Below are 21,706 nucleotides of genomic sequence, written 5' to 3'. Positions count from 1 at the left end.
CTGGCCCCGTGTCAGCATCAGGGGCGTCTCTCTCATCTTCCTGTGATAACATCTGACCTTCCTGTGGAGAGGTTTCTGGATATGCAGGATGCATTTACTCTTGCTTACGCGGAGGTTGATAACAGTTGAGAATTCTTTATGATGATGGTCAAGGCAGAGGGCTCCCGTTGGATTTAAAAATTTGTTCTCAGCCCTCTAAAAAGTTTGAAATGTGTAGCTGCTGCTAACACACGAGCAAACATGGAGAGATGAGACGATTCTACTTTATAGCATATCTCGATTTTCCTCCAGTGTCTGGAAGTTGAAAAGGGAGAGACATGGGGGTCTGAATTCCTGATTTTGTTTAAAAGGAAAATAGGCCTGGAGCGCGAGGGTGGCTCAGTTGGTTAAGCATCCAGCTCTTGATTTCGGATCGGGTCACAATCTCACAGTTTGTGTGTCCGAGCCCTGTATCAGGCTCCACACTAACAGCACGGAGCCTGCTTGGGATTCTCTCTCCCCCTCTCTTTCTTCCCCTCCCCTGCTTGCATGCTCATGCTCGCTCGTGCTCTCTCTCTCTCAAAATAAATAAATATTAAAATATTTTTAAAAATAAAATTCTAAAAATGACATGAGAATAGGTCTATGGGACCTATTGTTTACATTAGTAAACAATTAGTAAACCTAATGTTTACTGAGTGTGTACAACCTGGCCTGGAGTCCTTTCTCCACTCCATTCTGATGATGCTTCATGGCCAGACTGGACTTTTCTGGAAAACCTAGGCTCAGGTAAAGGCAGCATGAAGAGCAATGCCTAAAAGGCAGCATGGGAATTCTACCCCTCCCTCCAAGGTCCCAGCCTGTGCAGCTAATGCCTCCCCCCAAATATTAGAGATATTCCGATACCTTAAAAAGGGAGGCTGCCTTCATCTTGCACGGACTCCACTGTTGCCCTGTGCCAGTTTGGCCCTGGTAACAAGTGGGCATCTCACCTAGACAGCATCTGTGAGCGGGACCGATTTCAGAGTGGACTGCAGCCTCGCGGACCCCAGGGTTTGATCAACATTTCAATCAGCATTTCCACTGTTGGGGCTTTGGTCACTATGGCGACCAACCAATTTATCCTCTAAACCAGGACCTATCTGAGAGTTGCGATTAATAATTAAACAAGGCCATGAATGTAAATTGCGAATGTCCCAAACAAACCAGGATGAATGGCCAAGCTAATTATGTCCTAAGTTTCCATGATAGAGCCAAATGCATTACGATGCATTAGAACATGGATCTCACTTTTTCTCCAGCACTGCCGTAAAAACCCAACGTTATCTGTATTACCAAGACCAGATACTCATTCATTCTTCGCAGCAAAGCTGGTATCACTTAGGAATGAATCCTTTAAACCTCAGAGCCTTTCCATTTTATAGGTGCGTGCATTCACTTGTACGTCACACACTAATATCTTGCCCGTGGTTTTCTGCCATCTTACAGGAAGCGGGGCTTGCGTTATTCCCATAGTTCATTACCCAAAGTTTGGCGGTAGATGACGGTACTTTTAGATGGTAAATTGACTCCATCAGTAATAAATAGGCTATAGCAGTAGCACCTGTGCTAATTGCTTTATAGGTAGCGTCTCCCACTCCTCACATCAATGTCAGGAGGAAGACACTCCTAGCATCCCCTCTCCGCAACTTCCAGAGGCTAAGTAACACCTGCGTTTGCAGAGTCTGGCCAAATAAACCACCAGCCTGGCTCCAGTGCTCCAGTTCTCAGGCACGTTAGACGGTCTTATGGCCTAGTCGAGGAATTTGCTTTAGTTTGTTTCTTTTCACGTGAGCTGGTATAGAAATGGCACTTTCAAGTCTTTCCCTTGGTCACTGGCCCATTGCCCATTGTTTCAACTTGGCGTATTTTCCATATGGCTGTGATTCCACACACGCTTCTGGGGTTGCCACCTTCGCTTACAAAGATGGGCTACATGCCGGTGATACGTTTGCATTCAACTGAGCTCCGTGTGCTGAGGAAACGTCATTTTAATGGGATGGGTGCTGTGAGAAATTCAAGTCGAGGGTTTTTAAATCATCTGGAGTGGTCTTGGAAGGGTGGCATAGGACAGTAAGGTAGATCATCTTATTAGGATGTCCGTCTCCCTTGGGTCCTAGCAAAGTTTCCTGTAAGCTTTCGGCGCATTTGTGACTGCTTCTAGGCCACAAACACCAGAGAAGAAGGTGTCTCGGCACCTGTGTCCACCATGGGCCAAGGGGAGGGAACTGTCAACACCTAAAATGACTTCCCACCCCAGGTATCCCTCTGTCCCCCCTTTCCTCAGGGTAACCAGGGAAAGAGTCCCCTGAAAACCCTTGGTTTTACTGTTTATTTCTCTGATTATTTCCCTTAAGCATTTTAAAATTTGTGGCCTGAGGGAAGGCTCATTATTATGTTATTAATAATTATGTTCTGGGAGCTTCCTAGGCATTATGTTAAAAAAATTTTTTAATGTGTATTTTTGAGAGAGACAGAGTACAATACAAGCAGGGAAGGAACGGAGAGAGAAGGGAGACACAGACTCTGAAGCAGGCTCCAGGCTTCAAGCTGTCAGCACAGAGCCCGACACAGGGCTCAAACTCATGCATTGGAAGATCATGACCTTGAACCAAAGTCAGACACTTAGCCTATTGAGCCACCCAGGTGCCCTGCATTTTTTTTTTTTAGTCTACATGACAATGCTCTGAGATAGGTTTCGAGTTGGCAAGTGGCCGACACAGTCCCAAAGCACCTGTCTCTGAATAAAACCCAATGTAATGCCCAAGTTCACGCTCGCTCTTCTATTGCTGGCTCCCTCGCTGGGCTCTGATCAATGTGACACCTTTCTGTTCTCTTCCTTATAGAGTTACACTTGTCCCTCAAAACACTTGGTCTTAGATTTTCCTTCTCAGCATCCCTTTGCATGTGAGCTTGGGATTCTTTGAACTAAGGATTTCGGTAGAATTTCAGTGCATTTCGTTCAGCAATCTGGATCAACATTTGCTATTCAGACCCCATAGTGACGGATGAAAAGTTGGCGACTTCATCCAGAGTTGAAGGAGTTCTGTTACAAGATTCTGGGAAATTTAAACAAATGGCGTTAAACGAGATTTTTCACCAATCTCTGATTTTAGGCCTTTACAAATCAAAAGGAAGCTTAAGGACACAGGAAAGCTTACATCCTGCGGGTAGCGCTGGCCCAGAAACGCCAGTGTCAACGGCACCCCCGAGGCCTGTGACTGGTGTGGCATCCGAAGACCCTCATTTGAGTGTGTGCAACTATGCGATGCTGTGGCTAAACCTTTGAAATGTCAGAGCAGATGTTGGCAAGGAGATTAACACAGATCAACAACTTGTACGGGGAGAGAAGGTGTTCAGAAAGTTTATTCTGGACGTGAGAACTGTGTGGCCTAGCACCTGCTTACACGCTCTGTTTCCCACTTCTGAGGTCAAGGTCGTGTCCCAGTTCACAGAGACGGGTGATCATATCATAATTCTGTGGTTTATTGCAGGGAACTCGGAAGCCAAACCCTCCTCAGAAGCCTCTGCCTGCAGATCCTTTGAGTAAGACCTCCCGGTTCACCAGCCCCTCCGCCAGGGCCCTGGGGCAGCCGGAGTCTGGGCTCTGCCTGGTGCCGCTCAGGTTGGTGTAACAGCCGGGCCTCTTTCTCCCCACAACCGTGTGGGGCACCCACACCCCCCGGTGCTTTCCGCCCCCTGTCAGGACATGGGTCTGATGGCGTAGGCCGGGCTCTCTCTACCTCTGGTACCTGGGAACAGCATGAAACCGATGCAAAGGTAGAGAGGAGCGTTACCCAGAGGCCGTCATGAGCTTCTACTCCCCAGGATCCCCATGCGGCTTCTAGCAAGGGCCCCAGTGTCCCTAAGAGATTAAACCAAGATCAAGTGGAACCGGATAGGGGCCAGGCCGTGTCCCCCAAAGGGATGCACATTAGCGGCTTCCAAGTGGCATGATCCCACGAAGGCTGAGCACGCCTCTAACAGTCTTCAACCCGCACAAACTCTGCCCGACCCCTGCGGTCCCGAGAAAGGAGGTGAGCTTGGAGGGGCCCAGGTGAATAAGGAGGGCGTGAGGCGTTAGCTCCGGAAGACGTGGTACCCAGGGGGAGCTTCTCCACACAACTAACAAAACCCCAGCTGTGGCCGCCGCTCACCCTGTCCCAGAGGACGGGAAGGCAGCCTCCTGACCCAGGGGGGTTGAAGGGGCCGTGGGCCGGGGCGGACCCACACTGCTTTTTGAGAGCTAATCAATTTCCAGGAATTTTGCGAGCTGGGTGTTAAACCGAGCCCCTATTTAAATAGCTATGCATAACTTCTCATGATAGAAGTTAGATGAAAACAAATGTAATAAATGCTCACAATTTTTTTCTTACGTTTTGCTGTGCTCTGGAGGTTACGTGCAGCTGTTTCTGGATGGTGGAAATGCCATGCAGGGTGGCGACCAGGCAGCTCCTCTGTGCTCGTGGGAAGAGACAAAGGCTACACATGGGCCGCCCCCCCCCACCCCCCGACCTCTTTCCCTGCAGTGGGTAGATCGAACCCACAGCCAAAACACTCCTTGGACATACACTGCCCCGCCTTGGCAGGAAGCTTGCTATATGAGCTCAAAGGAACCAAAGGTCGTGTGTGGGCCAGGCCCTGGGCTCAATAATTCAGTGTCTCGAAAGGGGAAGACGTTCGTGATGTCATTACCGCTCTTGGGAAAAATGGTTGGCCTCAGAGAGCTGCCCAATAAATCCCAAAGATAACTCTGGTCAAAGGGGGTAGAACAGTGGTGTAATTCTCGAGGGCAGAAATACGGAAAGACTGCAGACCATCCTAGTTATTTGGCTGTGGTTTCGTGTGCTCATCTTGAAGTTACTTGCTCAACAGGGAAAAGCACGGCTTTACGTGGACACGATGAGTGGAGGGCTCTCTTTGTAAAGGCCATCAGGCAGTGGCCCATCATCACCTCTGCCAGTCGCTGAGCCCAGGGCAAGCCCATCTTGGTCTTGCTCTTGAAGGAGAAGAATGTCCTGCACATTCATTTGGGAGGGATCCCTCATGCCCGGCTTTGCTCCCTGGAAATGCACGGGCCAGTCAGGTCCCCGCAGGCAGACACAGGACGGGGACGACTTCGTGCTCCGTCCCTTTTCATATCAAAATACTGCGACTGGGAATGTATGGAGTTAAATGAAATTCATTGCTAAAATTTGTTTCATCTACTTTTTTTTTTTTTCCTAGAGAGAGACAGCATGTGTGGGGGAGGGAGAGAGACAGAATCCCAAGTAGGCTCTGAGCTGTCAGCACAGAGCCTAATACAGCTCAGAGCCTAATGCGGGGCTCGAACTCACAAAACCCTGAGATCGTGACCTGAACCGAAACCGAGAAACAGACGCTTAACCGACTGAGCCACCCAGGCGCCCCGTTGTTTCATTTACTTTTTACTTTTTTCGTGTGATTACTGGAAAACTTTCCATTACGTACGTGGCTCCCATTTTTCTTGAACGCGCACTGTTCTAGAGTCTGCTTGCAGAGAGGAGGGATGGCTTCGGTGAGGGCTCCCGTAGGTGGCCAGCTGGCATAAACCACCAGCAACCCTGCAGCCCTGAGCAAGGTCCCGGATGTGACCTACAGCCCTCTTTGGCGGGGGGAAGAGCTGGGGGGAGGTCTGCTCCCAAAGGCTCAGCGAAGGGCAGGAAAAGACACCCAACTGCAGACCTCTGTATACCCACAAAAGCCATTTCCAAGGCCTCCACCCACCCTCTCGTTTCCTCTTCCCTCGCTGCAGACCCGCTCCGAAACACCCACGTCAAGTGCCCAGACCTACCCACGCTGCCTACGTGAAGTGAGAAGCAAGTCGCCATCTTTTTTCAACAGTGAAGACAGAAGTTTGCACTATCTTTCAACTCCAGTTGGGAGTTCTGTGTTTTTGTACCAACTTTTAGAATTTTTTTTTTTTAATGTTTAAAACACCATTATTTTGAGAACTTCGAGCTACTGCCGTCGGTGCTGTGCTGTGCTATGGTGCTCTGTATACTTGCTCAGGTACTTGTAAATTATTAATTTATGCCAAATGCTTGTTACAGTGCAGTGCGCTGTGGGAGGCATTTTTACCATCACTGAGTTTTCCACGGAAGGAAGGCTTGTGTGCTTTCAGTAGTTTAGTGAACTTGAAATATCATGCTTTATGGGCTTCTGGACAGGAGGTTCACTTTCCGATCGAGGCTTTATCGAAGAACCATTCCCCAGCCATGCGTGGCTGTGGTTATGGCACAGACACAGCCCAGGAGACCCCAGGTAGGATGAATGCTGAGTGATTCTCTGGAACCCCTGATCTCGAGCTAGAGCCAGGGGCTTCCAGTCCAGGCTGGGTGTGGCTGTCTGGCCCCGCCCACCAGCGGCTACACCTTGAACTTCCAGGAGAGCAGGGAAGGATCTGGCTTGGGGCCAGGAAGCTTGAAAGAGAACCCGAGTTGCAGGAAGGAATTTTAAGGTGTGGCCGCCCCAGGACAGAGCCTGGAACACAGGAGGCCAGGCAGAAACTTGACCGTGAGCTCACCAGCCGTGAGCACATTTGGAGAGCAGGCAATGACGGTGGCTTTGCAGAAACACTGCCCTCTGCACGGTGCTGGCCTCCGCGTCTTATCTAGATGGGGAAAGGTGGCGTTTCTACAAGGAGGCTCCTGCCCAGGCACCACAAACATGAATCTCTCCCTGTACGGTTTGGCGCTGAGCAAATTACCACCTTGTCTTCTCAACCGTAATACAGTGATTCTGTGTTCAGACGGATGGATGAGGCTTTCCATGGGACCATAACTATTTTCAGCTGTGAACCAGTAACGAGATCTAGCGAATCAATCCTGTAGATAAAAATCTTTTATTGCAAGGTTCAAACTTATTAAAAATTGGGCAGACTCCATATGCCTGCAAAACTACAACCGAATGGATGCCATGAGGCAGCCTGCGCCCGCCGTTCGTCTAGGACAAAGAATCCTAAGTTACTCGTAAGTTATTTAGGGGGGCATTCTATTTTCCCAGCTTGGCCGCAGGAATCTCGAAAAGATATTTTTAGCATAAACATTTGCAACCTACCTGTTGAGCGGCACAGAATGTGATGAGGAAATCAATTTCCTAATCCTAAATATTCATGAAATGCATTCTTGGGCCGTGTCCCCTTTAACCTTTTACTCTTCAAATGTCTGACTGGGGAGTCATTTCTCCACACGATCTTGAAGCTGCCTGCGTCTAATGGCATGAAAATGACAAAAATACTCAGACAAGGTAAAATGCCATTATGCCTCTGTCTTCTAGTGGGGTCATATGTGACTCGTTTTGACACTGGAAGGCAATTGACAACAGTTCTGTAATTCACTCTGAGTGTTTTGTGATGAAGACTTCAACTGGGGTCATTTCAACGGTTTTTCCAGGCCTTGAAGCAGAGAGACCAAATATACCAAGAATCAGTTTGCCTTCCAGAAAACAAGACTGCAGTGAACTCTCCCCGTGTTCCCCCACCGTATCTAGGCAACATGGTAATCACGATCGCGGATAAACTAACTAAAGCCATGTCACAAACACAAAAGGGAGCCCAGCGCTAAAACATTCCAACTCCTACAGCATGCATCTGTATCAATTATTAATTTCTGAAAAAGGTAAAGCCATGTTAGAAAAAGTTACTGCTGAGGAGTACCTACAGAATTACGGTAACTGATATTACACTTAGTAATTGTATCAAGGCCAAACCCGATGCTAGTGAAAAGTTTACAGAATTTTTATGGTGCATTATGTGGGTATTGTCTTTACAGATGCCCAAACCCTTGGATCTGTCATTTTAGCCCCTCCTCCTATGGGAGGAAGAGGGTGTGAATTTTGTTTTTTGGGTTTTGTTTTGTTTTGTTTTTTTTTTTTTTGTCCTTAACTGTAATTCCTGTGCCTTCCATTTCAGAGAACCAGGAATAGCCTGGTATTAAAAAAGGTTAACGCTGTGATCTTACACAATGTCATCGATGGCCATTTAGGAGCTGCAGCTGATGACACATTTGTATCTCTATAGTAGTAATTGCTTTTATAGAGCCATACACGTTATTTCTGGATACTAGTTTAAACCTAACATCCCCTTACAATATACAGATATTATTAAAGGAACAGTATTCCCAAGATGCAGAATTATATTGAGCAATAACTTCCATTTTAATAGAACATAGGAAAAGAGCCAGGTATTTGGGGGATGGGGGAAAGATGAACCCCCCCCCCTTTGTTATAGCCTTACAGATGATGGCAGCAAAAATCACTATTTCTATTTCAGTGCCAGTCTATTTTTTTAATATGTTTTTAAAGTTTTATAGGCATGAATGAGAGTTGATTTGAGTTTATAAGGCTGTCACTGAGAAATTCAACGTGTCTAGACACGAAGTAGGCCCTGAGGGTGGTCACTTTTCTTCCCCTGTCTCGTTATACGTGTAGTTCTCTGACCCCACTTACTGGAAGATCGATGGCTAATCTTCCAGGCATTCTGTTTAAGAGTTTATCTCCTGAGTTTTTTGGTAACAGTTTGTTTTCCTGACACATGGAATCAGATGGGTAGCAACCAAGAGAAACAACGCATAACATTTTCCATTGTCAAAATACGCATACGGAGGTTATACTTCCCAGTGTGAATTTTTCCAGCTTACACATGTGGGATGACGTCACAGAAACCACAAAAGCAACAAATTAAACTACATGAGAATAAATACTCCTGACTGGTCTCCGAGGGGACATTTTTATGCCTTCTTAACTTTAGTATGAGTTCTCAGGCTTGAACCCATAGGCCCTTGTTCTCTGGCAAATCAATACAACACATCAATGCATCCCCTAAAAGAAAAGCAGCTGATGCTCTGATCAGTGACAAGCTGTCCTTAGGAGCCTGTGATCCCCCCTGGTGCTGGGCCAGCTGAGAAGGCCCCCGGCCCCCTCCTGTCGTCTCTCCGTTCATGTTTACTAAATTAGCATTCTGAGCCAATGAGACCCTGCGAATGGAAAGGACGAGATGCCTGGGCAGGCGGCCGCAGCCTTCTCGTGCAAACTGACCCTTCGCACACTTTCCTCGTGAGGCTGATTTCATGTTAAACGTGTGCTGGGGGGGGGGGGGGGCTCCCTCTCCAGTGTTCTGGGAGCAGCCGGCCCAGGGCGGAGATCCCTCCTATTGGTAGGACCCCAGCTAACCACAAGTGACCCAGATAAACGTCATACCGACCCTCCCCAGAAGTCTCACGCAGCCCGTTGCTGACCCCCAGGCGTGATTCTCAAGCTGCAGACTTCATACATTATGGCTGGCGGGCGGGGGACAGTGCAGGTACCATTGTTTCATGGCCCCCCGCCCCCCACCCCACGGAGGCCAGCCCTAGGCTGCCACACTTCCTCCCCCCACGACTCAGGAGCAGGCCCGTGAACACATCTGGACACAAGGCAGAGGAGGCTACGCCATCTGTTTGCTTCTCATCACTTAGAGGCAAGCCTCTTTTCCAGAGGACCCTCCAAGGTGACAGATTGCTGTGGTCATAGCTACTTTAGGTCGCCCAAAGCGGGGACCGTGACACTGTGTCACTACCCCCACGAGCCCAGCCTTCTCCAGAGTGTCAGCACGGCACAAGCCCACCAGCTATGCCCCCAGCTCTGAACCCAGCAAGAGTCCCCCTTCCAGGCAACATCGTGCCACAGAACATCCGTCTGTCTAGGATGGCACGATTCCCTGGGCACCCTCTCCTGTCCCTATTGACATCTGTCCCTTTAAAACCTACTTTGGAACCTCTGACAGCGATATAAGTAACACCCTAAGAAAGAGTGGTAAGCCCCGGGCTAAGAACCAGTTCCGGGCACTGAGGATGCTTCCAGAAGCAATCTACCTCCACGTGGATGAAAATCCCCTCTTTACTCTTGGGACAGCAGCGACAGCAGCCAGTCCAGCCATAAGAGTGTTGCATGTGAGGAAAACCTAGGAGAAGAAACGGTGCGTATAAAATCGCGATAGCAGTCCATCGTGGGCAGTGACAGCCAGGAGATTTACCACACACTGAAAGGAATGCTCAGTGGATTCAGCTCTTTCAGGTTGAATATTCTGGAACCCCCCCTGACCTTCCACATCATCTGCAAAAAAACATGTCTTCTAGGCTCCCCCCCCACCGTGGGTCTCCTTCCATAAAATAACTTAGTCCTCAGTTGAAGCACAGTTCAAATCCAGGCAAAATAATAAATACCTTGTGATCTTTTTAGTTTTATAAGGAAACCGAAAAACATCTATGTTCATGGCCTATAAGCAAGTACTTAAGTAGGGCAGTGATGGGGGAAAAAAAAAAAGCATCAAATGAGAAAGACAGAAAACCCTCTAACGGTCCCAGCAGGACAAGCGATGGCAGAGCAGATTGTTCTCTGACCTTCTCTTAGGTCAGACTGTAGGGTGTCAGGAAGGCCCGTGGCACACCGTTAAGTCCAAGTCTTTTTAACTCGTGGCTATAGGCTGTTCGGCACAGTACAAAGTTACCGCTTCTCAACAAACCAGTCCATTAATTTCATAGTGCTTCGTCCATTTATAATGCTTCGGTTTGCTGACTTTTTTCACATACCTTTTATGTTACAGTCTGTTACTTTTGTACACAGTTCTCATACTGGGGCTCTACAGGTGACAACCTGCTATTTCCGTAGAAAAAGTTCTTGTTAAGAATATTATATCCAATAAATGGTATACAGTAAACGTAAAGACGTGTCTCATTCGTTACTGACCACGTGGCGAAAATGGGGAAAGGGAAACCCTCGTGTGGAAAAACGTGACTAGGGGCACCTGCGTGGGTCAGCTGGGGGAGCGTCCAGCGTCAGGGCGGGTCCTGATCTCAAGGGTCGTGAGTTCGAGCCCCACATCGGGCTCACTGCTGTCGGTGCCGAACCCGCTTCAGATCCTCTCTCCCTCTCCGCCCCTCCCCTGCTCTTGTTCTCTCTCAAAAATAAAGTTTAAGTTTAAAAAAATGTGTCTATAATCTCACCCACTTAAAGAGGCACAAGGAAATTCTGAACAGTAATAAGACACTAAAATGAGGGGGTGGAGGGAGGGGGGGGGTCAGGGGACAGGTGCTGCCAGTCTACGCGAACCAGTCAGGTGATGGCACAAGAAAGGTGTCTTTAAACAGACACAGAGGGGAGGAGGACAAGACACTCGTTTTGAACAGTGTCAAGTGTATAACCGAGCAAAATAATTTTTTCAAGTCACCTTATTTACAAAGGGGAGAAATTCAAAAACACAAGCATGCGGGGGTAGAAATGTGGACATCAGACTTACCCAGAAGGAAAACCTAAGTTTAATGGAAATTTATGAATTTTTGAAAAATAGAGGGGCGCCTGGGTGGCGCAGTCGGTTAAGCGTCCGACTTCAGCCAGGTCACGATCTCGCGGTCCGTGAGTTCGAGCCCCGCCTCGGGCTCTGGGCTGACGGCTCGGAGCCTGGAGCCTGTTTCTGATTCTGTGTCTCCCTCTCTCTCTGCCCCTCCCCCGTTCATGCTCTGTCTCTCTCTGTCCCAAAAATAAATCAATAAAAAGAGTTGAAAAAAAAATTTTAAATAAAATAAAATAAAAGAGGCATTTCGGGGTGCCTGGGTGGCTCAGTCGGTTAAACGTCCGACTTCAGCTCAGGTCATGATCTCGCGGTGTCAGTTCAAGCCCCACATCGGGCTCTGTGCTGACAACTCAGAGCCTGGAGCCTGTTTCCGATTCTGTGTCTCCCTCTCTCTCTGCCCCTCCCCCGTTCATGCTCTGTCTCTCTCTGTCCCAAAAATAAATAAAAAACGTTGAAAAAAAATTAAAAAAAAAAAAGAAAAAAGAAAAATAGAATGCAACTTCAAAAAGAACTGCAGAAAATACAAAGAAAAATAGATCTAGAGATTGGTAACAAGGGGTCTCTCTTTCTTACCACCTTTCACCCACATGAAAGCCAGTAGGCAAAAAATAAGTACCTGGAAGACCTCAGTTAATAATGTCATCAAACTGGTATCAAATTGGGATACTTCAAACATACGGAATATGCCTTCTTTCAAAGTGCTTCTGGAAAACTAGGTACACAGAACCATACATAAAACTATTATGTATACGTTATATAATATTATATATTATGTTATATATATTAAATTTCATATATATATATATATGAAATTTTGTACGTTAAGCCACAAAATAAATTCAAAATGGCGGAACACAAGCCATATGTTGCTTCTTTGGGAAAATTAAAACACAAGATAAGTCACTAATCTCATTAAAGAAAAAAAATAAGAAGCAAAGACACAAAGCACCAGCAAGAAGAATCCAGCAGTCCACTGCCATCTCCAGTGAGATTATTTTAAGAGAAGGATGGTTCAATCCCTTAAGATCTAGTCAAGTCACCAAATCGACAGACTTCAGGGAAATACGCCTTATTAGGGTTACCAGAGACGCTGAAAAGACGTTTGAGAAGATTTAGTTTCTATTCCTGAATTTTTAAGAATCTGAGTAAGGCCAGAAACCATAGGGCTTGAGAGATGCGAATGTCATTTGTGGAAAATTAAACTCACAAGTGTACGACAGGATCCCGGAAGCAGTCATTTTCGGCTAAGTTACACTGGGATAAGAAACCACCCGTCAGTTTCAGTGACTTACCCCAAGGATTATTGCTTACGCACGGGTCACGCCCATCTCTGCGCCAGCTCTGCTCTCCTTGGGGCCCTGGGCTGATGGTGCAGCCTCCCTCTGAGTCACAGCTGGTCTCCTGGCAGAAGAGAGACGTGGGGATTCTTTAAACTTCTGCTCAGAGGGGCAGGAGCCATTTCCGTTAACATCGCATTGACCAAGGTCCCCCCATTATGTGGCCAAGGCTTCTGTGAGGAAGATGGGACCATGTTGCCAAGGTTTTGTCAGTAAGAAGGGATGCGTACTCTTGCCCCAGAGGGGGCTTGTGACTATGATCTACGGCAGACTGAGAAACGAAATGGAGATGAATTTCAACACCGATCCTGGGGGCGAAATGCAGGGGCCTTGGAGAGTTGTGACTCTGTGCTCTGATTTTTGAGAGAGATTTAAAAAGTTAATCCAGGGGCGCCTGGGTGGCTTTATCGGTTGAGCGTCTGACCCTTAATTTTGGCTCAAGTCATAATCCTGGGGTCGTGGGACCAAGTCCCTCATCAGGCTCTGCACAGAGCATGAAGCCTGTGAGATTCTCCCCCTCCCTTTCTCTCTCCCTCTCTCTCCCCAGCTCACGATTTCTCTAAAAAATAAAAAGTTAACCTGGCAAATTTAAAGGAATGTGCTTTTGTACAAAAGGTAAAACACTGATGAAGTACGTAAGGAGAGGGACGATCTATGACCCACGAATCCAATTCCTGAGGTGGATATTCTAGAAACTGTGTGGAATAAAGCTGAGCATTGCCAACATCAAGAAAACTGCGCTTTTTCTCTGTGCCCTTCCCCCCAAAGCTTTAGAGCTTTAATTACCTTTTCATCGGTGTTTCCTTACAGAGAAAATTCCACTCCTGGGCAGACCTTCATAGCTGGCCTTCTCACGGGGCTGTTAACCCGCTTGTCCCCCGAGCCACAAAACGCACGCGGTCCGCTAGCCCACTCGGCCCGCTTCGCGTGTGTGTCTGCCACATTCAAGCTCCCGCGCACGCGTGCCTAAGCTCCCAACCAGCACACCTACCTCTGGTTCATTCCTACTGGTCTCCCAACCACGTGATCGGCATCAAAAACCCTTCTGCTGCTCTGACGGCGGAACGTAAGACGCTTCTCTTCGGCAGAGGCGTCACTGTGCCAGCAGGCTGGGCCTTTCATTGTCAGGGCCGAAGTATATGCAAACACATTCTCAGACAGGTCTGTTCTAAAACAGACTGACCCTCCACCAAACACCTCTAATAGAGCGGAATCGGAGTCTTGAAATATGGATCTTGTGCTTTGATGTGAGGCCAACAGCTGAGGAGAAAGCTTTGCACGTGGCCTCCTGGGCTTTCGGGAGGAGCTGTCCCTCCAGGAGGGAACACCAGCCTGACCACGCAGCCTGGAAGGCCCGGAGTCGGGAGGGGAGGTCATAATTGAAAACACATGAGGGGAAGAATTTCCACAAGGTCCCGGAGCGGCTCAGAGGACAGCCTTGGGGGGGGGGGGGGGAGCGGAAAGTGGGAGATCCATGTATGTTTGTGTAGCTCCAGTGCATAAATATTTTGTTTCGTGTCTCACTCCAAAAGGCCCAAGTGCAAGAAAACATCCCCGTGCCGGAGACGCCCAGTGAGGACACCACAGGCCCGCGTGCGTAGGTAAAAAGATGTATTTCAAAGTGGGAAACAGTCGTACGTTACAAAAGTCACGGTGAACCTTCAACGAAAATAAATAATCAAATAAAAAAAATCAAACCAATCAAAGAAGTAAAATCAAATAGTCAAACGTGGGACGTTGTTTCCTCGGGGCTGTCGGGCTACGTGGGGCCCGGCTCAGCAGACAGAGGGCTTCTTCGCCACTTGTTTTCTTTTCCTTTCTTCTAATAAGGAGACCACGTTCTAGAGAAACAAAAACAGATGAAGGTAATCCAAGGGTCCGGGGCTCTTTTATGTTAAAAGTACCACAAAATTAGCCTTGAAAATCACCAAGAGCATCCCAACCTGTCTGTCAAAAACTCTGGCCATTTCTAGGACACCTTTGCCGAACTGAAAGTGAAAACAACAAAGATTATACATATGCATGTGTGTGTGTGTGTGTGTGTGTGTGTGTATACGTATATACATGTACATATATACGTATATATATATGTGCACGTATATACATATGTATATACGTATATAGGTATATATGCATATATATGTATATATTTCTCCTCCAGGGAAAGACTTTAGATAAAGAAGGAGTTATTTACCTCATTTTTTACACTTGCGTCTGCCCCTTTATCAAGAAGTAACTGGACTAACTCCTCGTGATTATTCAACACGGCCACCTGAGAAACAAAAGTCAGCGGGGGGTGAGAGAGGCCGCCCTCCCTGCGGAGGACGCGGCCGGTGGTCAGGGTGGACCCCGTGCAGGCGGGCCCAGAAAATCGGCCAGCCGATTTCTCCAGAAGGCAGAGAGCCAGCCAGGGCCACCGCGGCTTTGGGGCGAAGGTGAGCACCAGGGACACGGAAGCAGAGTCTGCCTTTCTCCCCAAGAAGATGACACGAGAGAGAAACGCCAGGCGGGACCAGCACAGAAAGCAGCACATCCTTTGCTTTAACAGATCTGTTGGGACCCTGCAAAGGCCCAGGGGGCTGGGGCTGGTAATCCTTAAGGAAAGAGTTGTAGGAAGACAACAAAACTACTGTAGTGACCTTGTCATGCCTTCACTACAGGCTGGTGGGGAATACATACAGGCAGCCAAGGCCCAGGGCTCGCGCACGGCCGAATTCACCAGAATTGGCTAAGTACAGAAGCGGCTCTCCTCCCAATGGCGCACACAAAGCCGGGCTGTTTTCTGAAGGGTGGCATACCATTAGAGGGGTCTTTCCGTCTTTATCCTTCATGTTCACGTCCGCTCCCGCTTCGATCAGCAGAGAGGCTACCCTCTGGTTTCCTGAGACCGCAGACACCCTCATGAGCGGGGTCCATCCCGAACCCGTGTCCGCAGCGTCTACCTTTATGCCAGAGGAAGAGCTGCCCTGAGTCCAGTCTCTTTTCCTAAAAGTATTCATCAGAAACTTATAAAGGAATGGTGACTGACCCAACCCCCCTGCCCCCGAGTTGGAGAGCTGGTGAGGACTGAGACACGGGGAGGAGCAAGGGGACCGTGCCCACAGACCGCACACTCACATGCAGTGAGGTGCTGTGTTCAGGCACCTGTACAGGGTGTGGGGAGGCCCCGGGACCTCCCACTGGTATCTTCATCTACGTTTCGTTCAAATGGTTGAAAGACGGAATAGAAAAAATGAAGCGCCCTTGGGGCGCCTGGGTGGCTCAGTCGGTGAAGCGTCAGACTTTTTGGCTCAGGTCATGATCTCACCGTGAGTTCGAGTCCCACACGGGGCTCTGTGCGGACCGCTCCGAGCCTGGAGCCTGCTTCGGATTCTGTGTCTCCTTCTCTCTCTGCCCCTCCCCCACCCTCTCCCCCCCCCTCAAAAATAAACATTAAAAAAAAATGTGTGTGTGTACAGACACACACAAACACCCCTAACTGTGTTACGGAAGGATTACACAAAGATGTTAGTAAAACACTAGAATGGAATAACATAACCAGAAACTGCCAGTAAGTCCTGGAAACGCTGCAGGTTATTTGTATGGATGAGATTATCCTCTGCAACATCATTAGGACTTGCACCTCTTTGTCATGCAAATAACAAATAACCTTGGAGCAAGAGACTCCATTATGTTGAAATAATAAAATAACCGCCTTGTTTTACATCGTCGTGCTTTAGGCCGTCTTCCGGTGAACGTTGACCCACGTTTTCTCGTTTGGTTCTGAGGGTTAACTAGGGGTAGGTGCTTTTATTGATGCTTTACAAATGATGAAACCAAATCCCCGAGAAGTCAAACGCCTTTCCCGAGGTCACATGGCTCATTAAATGCGGAGATGGTTCCCCACACAAGTCAGCCGCTGTTGGTATAAAATCATCATATTCCAGAAGGGTGGCCCCAATGCCCTGCTTGGCTCCCAGATCCCTCCTATAGCCAAGTCACCCAAACAATGGGTGACCCCTCTGGCAAAAACACGGAGGCACTCATGTTGACATCAGCTACCCGCCCCCCGCCAGCCACGTAGAGATCTTCAGTGGACGCATTCATGTAACTCCAGCGCTACGGAAAGAGAATTTACCCCCAATAAGTGTGCTCGTATCTGAAGCCCAGAAAGTCTGTGTTTCCAAAACTACAGTATTTAAAGGATCATGGCGGAGACACGCCCTTCTTTCAGCAAAGGTCAACACCCATTTTTAACTACAGACTTTTACTGGGACCAAAGCATGAGCAGAGTTCATCATAAACCAAACGAGGAGACTGAGGTTCTCACTACCACACAAGGTGGGTGGGGCCCGGCCCTGCCACCGAGGCCCACAGGCTAATCCTTCCGACCTCTTGTGCAGCTTTCTAAAACAAAGATAACAAGAAACGTAATAAAAAGGAATTACCTTAACGACTGAAGTTTTTCCTTCAAGGGGCCCCTTCCTCAGGCCGCTGAAGGCATCAGCAGGGGCCAGTGAGACCCCACAATTAGGCCTGGGCTTCCCTCAAAGACGCTTCAGGGACAAGCTAGAACAAATCCGCCCACATCTTCCAAGAGACATGACTTTTCCCAGTTTGGGTTTATTTTCCAGGTCAACGGTTTCAGTTCTCAGTGCTCTCCGCCATCTGGCAATCTCAGTGAGGACAGCATTTTGTTTGCCACGATTCCTTACTTCTGGGCTTTGAAATTTTTATTTAACTTCTTTCCAGTCTTGCGCTAAAATTCTCAAAGTTACCAGCAATCACCATGATTGAGCTAATCCTTCTTCTTGACCTTCAAACCGCTACAGAAGTCCAAACAATGCCGATCCTATTTGCTAAACCAAATTTGTACTTTCTGATAACATGAAAATACCAGAAGGATACCCACCCGCCTGCTTCTAGATAAAGGCTCTAGGAGCTGAAATGCTCTGTTTGTGACATGATCCCTTTGCTCTTTGGAAGGGTTTTGTGATGAAGAATCTTTAAAGCAACCCAAGAATAAAGAGAGTCTAATTCCAATGTCAACAAAGAGCCCTATGGCTGTGAGGGTTCTTGACATCCTGTGTCTACAGCACCTAAGAGAGTCTCTGGTACGTGGCAGGTGCTCAGTCAAGTTTTGCTGACAGACCGAGTGAACAGATAATGACCGAATGAACAAAGGAACAACCAAAATGGAAGCATGGTCAGGTCCAGCTCTGGATTCATCAGTTGTTTTGTTTTGTTTTTTCCTACACAAGACAAACCTCCATGACAATCTGAAGCTTCACTATCCTATCAATTCTACGGTCATCTCTTTTCCCAAGGCTTCCGGAACCTTCTCACTGAGAAGTCGGAGAACTTTCTGCAGCATTTCTAAGTTGAACTAATCAAGGGCATCCACATAAGACTCTGCTTCTCCTCAACCCTGTGGAACAGAGTTTCAAGGTCTTAAGGACACAGGTGTAGTTGACAAGGAAGATCCCGTACCTCACAGCCATCTTTTATCATCCACTCGATCACGTTGCAGTGGCCTCCATCCGCGGCCCAGTGCAGAGCCGTACAGCCTCCTAGGTCTCTGGTCTCCCAAGAAGCACCGTGTCTTCGGAGATATTTCACCACATCCAGGTGTCCCGCGTAGCACGCAAGCATCAGACTGCAACATATAGAGGCAGCAGCATTAGCTGTAAGTGCAGTTGCCAAACTCAGGTCCACATCTCACCCTCCACGGCTTAAACCAAGAAATCCTAACGTGAGTAGAAGAGCCCCAAAGGTTATTCATGTGAAATGTTGAAAAAGCCTTCAGACGTTGCACTAAATAAGTTGGACACAAAAGGCATATTTTAGGATTCCATTTACGTGAAATGCCCAGAACAGGCAAACCCACAGGGATAGAACCGGAACATTAGCTGTTTCCAGGGGCTGGGGGAGAAGAAGTGGGGAGGGACTGCCAAGGAGTAGAGAGGGCTTCTTTCTGGGCTGATTGACAATGTTCTGGAATTATACAGTGGCAGGGGTTGCACAACTTTGTTAATACATTCTTTAAGTGCCAAATTTTACAGGAGTGTGTGAATTATATTGCAATTACAAAAAAATAAAGTATCACTGTAACTGAGTAAGACATTGGATTTAAAAATATCCATGAGTCCATGAAGATATTAAAAAAAAAATAGAGGGGAGAAAATAACTCCTTTGACATTATTGAAGATGGCTATTTGGCCAATTCCATACTCTAAATATTGGTATTTAAAGAAAATAATTAAACATTTAGTCTGCCTTTGTAGAATGAAATGTAGACTATCCTCAGCTGATGAGGGAAAGCCCTTTGTCATAGAAGCCTGCCAGCTAATCAACATGGAAGGAATTACAGAATTAGGAAGTCACACTTTTGCAACTCCAAATTAAATAATTGATTTGGGCAAGGACCATCAGTGGATGGCAAAATTGTTGGGTAAAAGGTTAAGGGAGCACAGGACACTCACGCCATGCCAAATGATCAGCCTGTCGATAATTTGCTGATTTCAGTGGGAAACCACATTTTTACAAAGAAGAGGTTTAGTCATTACACTTGAACCAAATGAGCAAACCTAGAATCACCAACTGTGGGCCAACATGCCTTCCTGATGGATAGTCACAACACTAGCTCTGAAAGTTAACCTGCACCTCATCAAGCCTTTACACCTAATTTTAACTTCGTTGGCAATAAAGGGACAAATGAACAAGGTGAACGCTGCCTCCGCAAGTAGGAGACAACTAGGCAACTCAAGAACAAAGAGCATTCTATAGGATAACTGGTCTGGTCTCCTCAAAATGTCATTGCTAGGAGAAAAATTAAATATTTAAACCAAAAAAAAACATGGACAGAGGACCAGTCTAGAATAAAAGAGATTAAGCAGATAGGACAACCAGATGTCATGTATGAGCCTTAGTTGGATCATGGTCTTGCCCCATAGCCCCCTCCCTAATAAAGCCATGGTGACCTTTTGGAGGGCAAGTCAGGAGACCTGAATAAGTGACGGGAGCATCAGCGATGTCGAGGAATCCGTGTGAAGTGTCTTAGGTTATGCAGGTTGACGGCCTGGTTTTTAGGCAACTGAAACATTGAGGGGTAGAGGGTTATGGTGCCTACCAGCCTTAAAATAGTTAAAAGCTACTAAAAATGTAGACAGAGAAGCAAATATGGCTAAGATTCAACAACTGCCAAACCTAGGTGGTGAGTATATAGAAATTCATTTGTACTGTTCTTGCAACTTCGCTAATAGCGGGGCTGAGGGGGAGGAAGGTCTTCCCAAGAGGGCAATTCTACAAAGTCTCTGAGTGATAAAGACAATGTCCAGCTCTGAGACCCAAGCCTAGGCTGGGCTGGAACCAGACGTCCACACTTCTGTATCCTGATGCAGGCCTTCACTTCTTGGAGACTCCCGGAAGAGGGCCAGCGGGCCCTTGACCTGCCCAAGGCGTGCGGTGCTTGCTGAGTACGTAGACTGCCAATGCTTCATGCAGCTGTTTCAGGCTCCCTTTAAGATGCATCGCTTTCCACAGAGAGTACATCAACTTACACTTTGGTCAACTGCATCTGAGTAACACGAGCCCATTTTATTCACCTACATCAGCACTACTAACATTTTTTTAACGTTTTATTTTTTGAGAGACAGAGAAAGAGAGAGCACACATGTGCACATAAGCGAGGGAGGGGCAGTGAGAGGGGGGACAGAGGATCCAAAGCAGGCTCTGCACTGACAGGCTGACGGCAGTGAGCCCCATGTGGGGCGCGAACCCACGGACCACGAGATCATGACCTGAGCTGAGGCCTGACCTCAACCGACTGAGCCACCCAGGTGCCCCTACTATCATTTTTCAATTAACAATAGGACAATACGCTTGTAATTTTTATTACTAGCAGTTCTGCATGTTAGCTTTTTAATTTTTTCTGCTATGAATTGTCGTTTTGTGTGAACTGCTCTTTTCTACTGTGTGTCTTTGGTGGTGGGGGGAGTTGTATGTGGATTTTCTCTAGATTAAAGATGCCAGTCATTCCTCTATAATGTGTTTGCAAATCTTTCCCCCAGACTACCCTTAAGTTTGTAATTAAGCTTTTTTTTAAATGTGTTAGGTGCTTTTAATCTTCTCCTTAGTGACATATCTATGATTTTGCCTTTCCCGTTGCAAGATCAGATAGATATATACTGTGTTTTCTATGGTTCTGTTTTTTACATTTAATTCTTTTTTAATTATTTTTTTTAATGTTTATTCATTTTTGAGAGAGAGAGAAAGAGAGAGAGACAGAGTGCAAGCAGGGGAGGGGCAGAGAGGAGGAGACCCAGAATCCAAAGCAGGTTCCAGGCTCTGAGCCATCAGCACAGAGCCCGACGCGGGGCTCGAATCCACGAACTGTGAGATCATGACCTGAGCCAAAGTCGGACGCTTAACCGACTGAGCCACCCAGGTGCCCTTTACATTTAATTCTTAACTCATCTGGAATTTATTTGGGTGCATGGCTATATAAGGCCAGAATTTAATTTTTCTTCAAATAGCTTTCTCTAACATGTTCCTCATTAGGCTGTGTTGCCCCCATCATCATAAACTTCTTACATCCATGGGGACCTATTTCTATTTCACACTATAGATCTTTGTTTCCAAGTATTTATGCCAGGATCATACTATATTAATTACTATAACTTTCTAAGGCATTTTAATAACTGTCCAAAGTCTTTCCACACTTCTCTCCAACAAAGGTAATAGCTGTTGTCGTCCCTTCGTTCTTCCAGGTGAATCACAAAACCATTTTGATGGGCTCCCAAGAATAATTCCTTGTGAGGCGATACTGGGTCAATATATTATTAATCTGGGAAAAACTGAAAATTTTACAGGATTCAGTCTTGCCATCCTAGCATATGGAATATGTCCCTGTTTTTTAAACTTTTAGATCTCTCAGTACTTTTTATAGGCTTTGAATACAAATTTCTCACTTTCCTTAGATACTTCTATTCTATTTTGCTTCCCTCATTATATTTATTAACTGGTT

General features: G+C 47.0%; 2 protein-coding genes and 1 long non-coding RNA gene across 6 annotated transcripts in view; 1 reads left to right on the top strand and 2 right to left on the bottom strand.

Moving 5' to 3' along the window:
* The window catches only part of ADAM12 (ADAM metallopeptidase domain 12), a 350,864-nt gene extending 336,453 nt beyond the window's left edge, over nt 1-14,411 (top strand). For 2 of the 3 annotated variants that reach the window (XM_043597829.1, XM_043597828.1), the window contains 2 exons: nt 3,513-3,643; nt 5,792-10,738. In XM_043597829.1, the coding sequence (XP_043453764.1) occupies nt 3,513-3,643; nt 5,792-5,852 (192 nt within the window). In that variant the 3' untranslated portion in view covers nt 5,853-10,738. Of the gene's footprint in view, nt 1-3,512; nt 3,644-5,791; nt 10,739-14,234 lie in introns of those variants that run through there. The other variant, XR_006299872.1, reaches the window with a different exon arrangement.
* LOC122493377 lies at nt 11,748-13,797 on the bottom strand. The gene is made up of 3 exons (XR_006299876.1): nt 13,694-13,797; nt 12,658-12,766; nt 11,748-11,791 (listed from the first exon to the last, which is right to left on the bottom strand). It is a non-coding gene; the product is annotated as an uncharacterized LOC122493377 (long non-coding RNA).
* FANK1 (fibronectin type III and ankyrin repeat domains 1) overlaps nt 14,297-21,706 on the bottom strand; it is a 104,114-nt gene continuing 96,704 nt past the window's right edge. For both annotated transcript variants that reach the window (XM_043597838.1, XM_043597839.1), the window contains 5 exons: nt 18,172-18,337; nt 15,501-15,644; nt 14,897-14,974; nt 14,646-14,690; nt 14,297-14,543 (listed from right to left, as the gene is read on the bottom strand). In XM_043597838.1, coding sequence (XP_043453773.1) covers nt 14,478-14,543; nt 14,646-14,690; nt 14,897-14,974; nt 15,501-15,644; nt 18,172-18,337 — 499 coding nt within the window. In that variant the 3' untranslated portion in view covers nt 14,297-14,477. The remainder of the gene's footprint in view (nt 14,544-14,645; nt 14,691-14,896; nt 14,975-15,500; nt 15,645-18,171; nt 18,338-21,706) is intronic.

Source organism: Prionailurus bengalensis, chromosome D2, assembly GCF_016509475.1.
Source record: "Prionailurus bengalensis isolate Pbe53 chromosome D2, Fcat_Pben_1.1_paternal_pri, whole genome shotgun sequence".
Classification (NCBI taxonomy): Eukaryota; Metazoa; Chordata; class Mammalia; order Carnivora; family Felidae; genus Prionailurus; species Prionailurus bengalensis.
The sequence above is the reverse complement of the archived record's forward strand: the minus strand, read 5'-3'. Positions and strand labels throughout refer to the sequence as shown.